The 3,526-nt window shown below is 32.9% G+C and overlaps 1 protein-coding gene across 1 annotated transcript; it reads right to left on the reverse strand.

Annotated features, from left to right (window-relative positions):
• Positions 1–129: 129 nt before the first annotated feature.
• LOC132173108 (cysteine-rich repeat secretory protein 38-like) lies at positions 130–994 on the reverse strand. The gene has a single exon (XM_059584688.1). It carries the CDS (start codon positions 977–979, stop codon positions 263–265), a length of 717 nt encoding a protein of 238 aa, XP_059440671.1. The 5' UTR covers positions 980–994; the 3' UTR covers positions 130–262.
• Positions 995–3,526: the final 2,532 nt, after the last annotated feature.

Genomic DNA, 3,526 nt, shown 5'->3' on the forward strand with positions numbered 1-3,526 from the left:
TTTTAAATTTTTTTTATCACTCAATAATGGGTTAAACGTATGAATGCCTTCCCACAACAAATCCTATTATAAGAAACAACAGAAATTTTTATTCAACAACATATGTTGATGATCGAAACATGCAACATATAAAAAGTAGGTAATATTATTGCAATCCTCCAAAACGGAGAATCATAAAGGTGTTCTTACAAAGACTTTATTTTTGTTTATAATGTATATATAGACGATACTAAACTCTAGAACACTCTAGAACACTTATAATCTAAGCATTGACGAAGAGGTAAATCTCATATCTAAAGTTGCAACTCCCACCAACGACTCTTCCTCCTTCTTTCCCATCACAGCAACGAGGAAGTTCACCAATTATTCCATCAAGACACTTGAAACAATCACTTCCAGAAAGGTCCCTAGTGCATTGGGCCAAGCCATAGAGCTTCTTCGATTTTTCAAGCTCCAACTCTCCAGCTGCATACAGTTTTGGAGTCGCAGATGCATCTTTAGCCAGTAGGCTCAACAACTCCCTTGTTTTTTGGTTGAAGGTTGTGGGCTCGCTAACGTTTCTCAAGTTCCACATATAGAACTTGTTTTGATTATCAATTTTGCCAAGGAAATCAGTGTTGACGTATTTCAAAAGACAATTATCGTACCATATGATCGCACCTTTGTTATATGGGCAGCGTTTGCGAATTTCGGCGCTGGCGTCATTAACGCAAGTCCTGCAGTCTGCGGCTTGAACGTCACCACGACAAAGAGCAAGCCCATAAGTTTTGTACGGATCCTGACCCACTGAACCAAAACCAAAACCCTGGGGAGGGGTCTGGTAGTAAAGATTGCCCAAGAGCTGTCTTAGGCTTGATTCGTAAGGGTCATTGGCGGTGAAGTTGCCAGAGCTTGAACAGAAATGGAAGAGAGGGCTTGCTCCATAAATGGTTTGGAGAAGGAGAGAAAATGTTAGGAGATAGATGGAGAGGGAAGACATTTTCAGTAGGTAATGAGGATGTAGTTTGGATGAAGCCATGAAGAAGTAAGCAGCAGTTATTTATAGTAAAAACGTAAGCGAAAGAGTTGAAAGGGTTGGCTGTTTCCTTGCATAATGTTCAAGTTGACGTGCAAGAGATTGTCAAAAGTGAGCTGTGTTCTTTGGAAAAGTCAAAAATGGGTATGTTAAAAATGCACTTCAGCAACTTATCCAAATAAAAAAAATAAAAAAATAAAAAAAAATAAAAGATAAGTGCATATCGTCAACCTTTGTATTGGACTGCAACGAATGGAAGCCTGGAAGAGGAAGATGACAGAATCGCTAGAATATTGATAAAGATAGTTCAAAGAATTATGATGGAAGGAATATTATTATATATTCTGAAAATGCATGGTAGTGCCTACCCATCCAAGCCGAAAATATTGAAAGTCATGTTCAGTAAATAAAGTTTTTTTTTTTTTTTTTTTTTGGCGATTTTGCATAGATAGATAGATAGATAGATAGATAGAACCGAAAACCTACTTGTGAATAATCATAATCACCCAGTTGACTTTTTTGGTTACATGCATGTTCTAGATCAGAATGAGATGGCTTCGTTGACCTCGCGCGGTTAAAGAAGAAAATACTTTAATTTGAAAACAAAAAAAAGAAAGAATTTTCTTGGTATATTTTGTATTTGATGCCGCTCTTCTTCGCCGTTGTTGTTGTCGTCGTTGGGCTTTTTGTTGTTGCTTTGTTTTTGTTATTGGCTTTATTACTCTGTACTTTTTTGTCTAGTTTAATATACTTTTTAAATATTTATAGATACTTTACATTAAAAATGATAAAATTTTTTACCAAATCAGTATGAAATAAATATCTTCTAACTCATTTAAAATAGTGCAAAGTGTCCATAAATATTTAAAATAAATATTAAATTCTTAACGTCATTAATATCAGTTTACTAATTTAGACTAAATTTAATGTATCTTTTAAATGTTTATAGATAGTTAAAATGGACGAGAGAATATCCAGTTTATAGCTATGAACTAAAAATAATAATAAAATATTATTTGAGATTTAAATAAAAATAAAAAAAATAAAATTATAAAATATTATGGGTTAGTCTGGCCACCCGCAAGGGCGAAACAATTTTTTTTTTTAATTTTTTTTTTATTATTATTATTATTATTATTATTATTATTATTACTTTTAAGATTTGGCCCTTGGGGTGGCTTCGGCCACCTCTGGGGTGGCTTCGGCCACCCCAACCCCCAACTGGGGTGGTCCGGCCACCCCCAATGGGGTGGCCAACCACTCCTTCATATTTTATAATTTTATTTTTTATTTTTATTTAAATCTAAAATAATATTTTATTATTAGTTTTGGTTAATGGACATGTGTCTTATTTGTGATTTTAGGATTTTTAAAAAAAAATTCTAGCCATGAACTGGATATTCTTCAGTCTATTTTGAACTGGAGAGAATCATATTTCCTATTTTAAATGAGTTAAAAGATATTTCCTTTATACTGATTTGAAGGAAATTTATGTCCTTTTTGGTTTTAGGGTGCGTTTGGGAGTGCGTTTTTAAAAAAATAATCTGCGATTTTAAACCAAATCGCAACTTTAGGGTGTTTGGGATTATTATTTTAAAAACGCAAATTTTAAAATCGTAAAAAAATCTGCGATTTCCATAAGCTGATTAGAGGGTGCTTATTTGAAAAAGTGCGAATTTAAAACAAAATCACGATTTCTATTAAAAAGATATTTTATGCAATAGTTACCTTTTTTAGAACGGGAATGAAAAAAATATCAAGAATACCCACCTAAAATATATTAAAACCCTTCTTTTTTTTTTCTTCATCGTCTCTGTCTTGTTCATCCTTATTGGTAATTTGATCATGAAACCGTAATTATATGCTAATGTTATCCAAACATTCAATTGATAAAAAAAGTACTTTTTAGTATGTTTTACCAAACGCCTGTGAGATTTTAAAAAATAACGATTTTAAAAACACAATTTTTAAAAACACAATTTTTAAAATTGCACTTATTAAAATTAAACTCCCAAAGAAGCTCTTAGTCTAGTTGTTCTCCCCCTACATAAGCTCTTGATCAGATTTTGACGGTGCCTTTTTCACTCTAGCTTTCCATGTTTCGATTGTTATTATTGTTTACAAGCGGGGGTTCAAGGAGGGTTAAAAGACGTCTCGAAGTTTGGATCCTTTTTTTTTTTATCTCATTTACTTAGATCCTGCTTAATTTATGCGGCCCTTATTGAGAGGACATTGCCATTTTTTTTTTACTCAGTTCTTAATATTTAATTGATTGTATTTTTTGCGCCGTAATATTTGTTCATTGGAATTTTTTTGGTGCTTTGATTCTATGAAAACAAAAAAAAAAAAACAAAAAAAATGTACAGTATGATGTCAGCATCAAATTACCTCAGGCTGGTTTTGTTTATTGGATTTCCGGTGTAATTTTTTGACCAAGCAGCAACTCACCACCAGTTATAGAGCAATTCAACGTGCTTCTAGATTTACAAAGTGGGAAGCAACTCCCAGCAG

The sequence above is a fragment of the Corylus avellana genome, chromosome ca2, assembly GCF_901000735.1.
Source record: "Corylus avellana chromosome ca2, CavTom2PMs-1.0".
In the NCBI taxonomy this organism is placed as follows: Eukaryota; Viridiplantae; Streptophyta; class Magnoliopsida; order Fagales; family Betulaceae; genus Corylus; species Corylus avellana.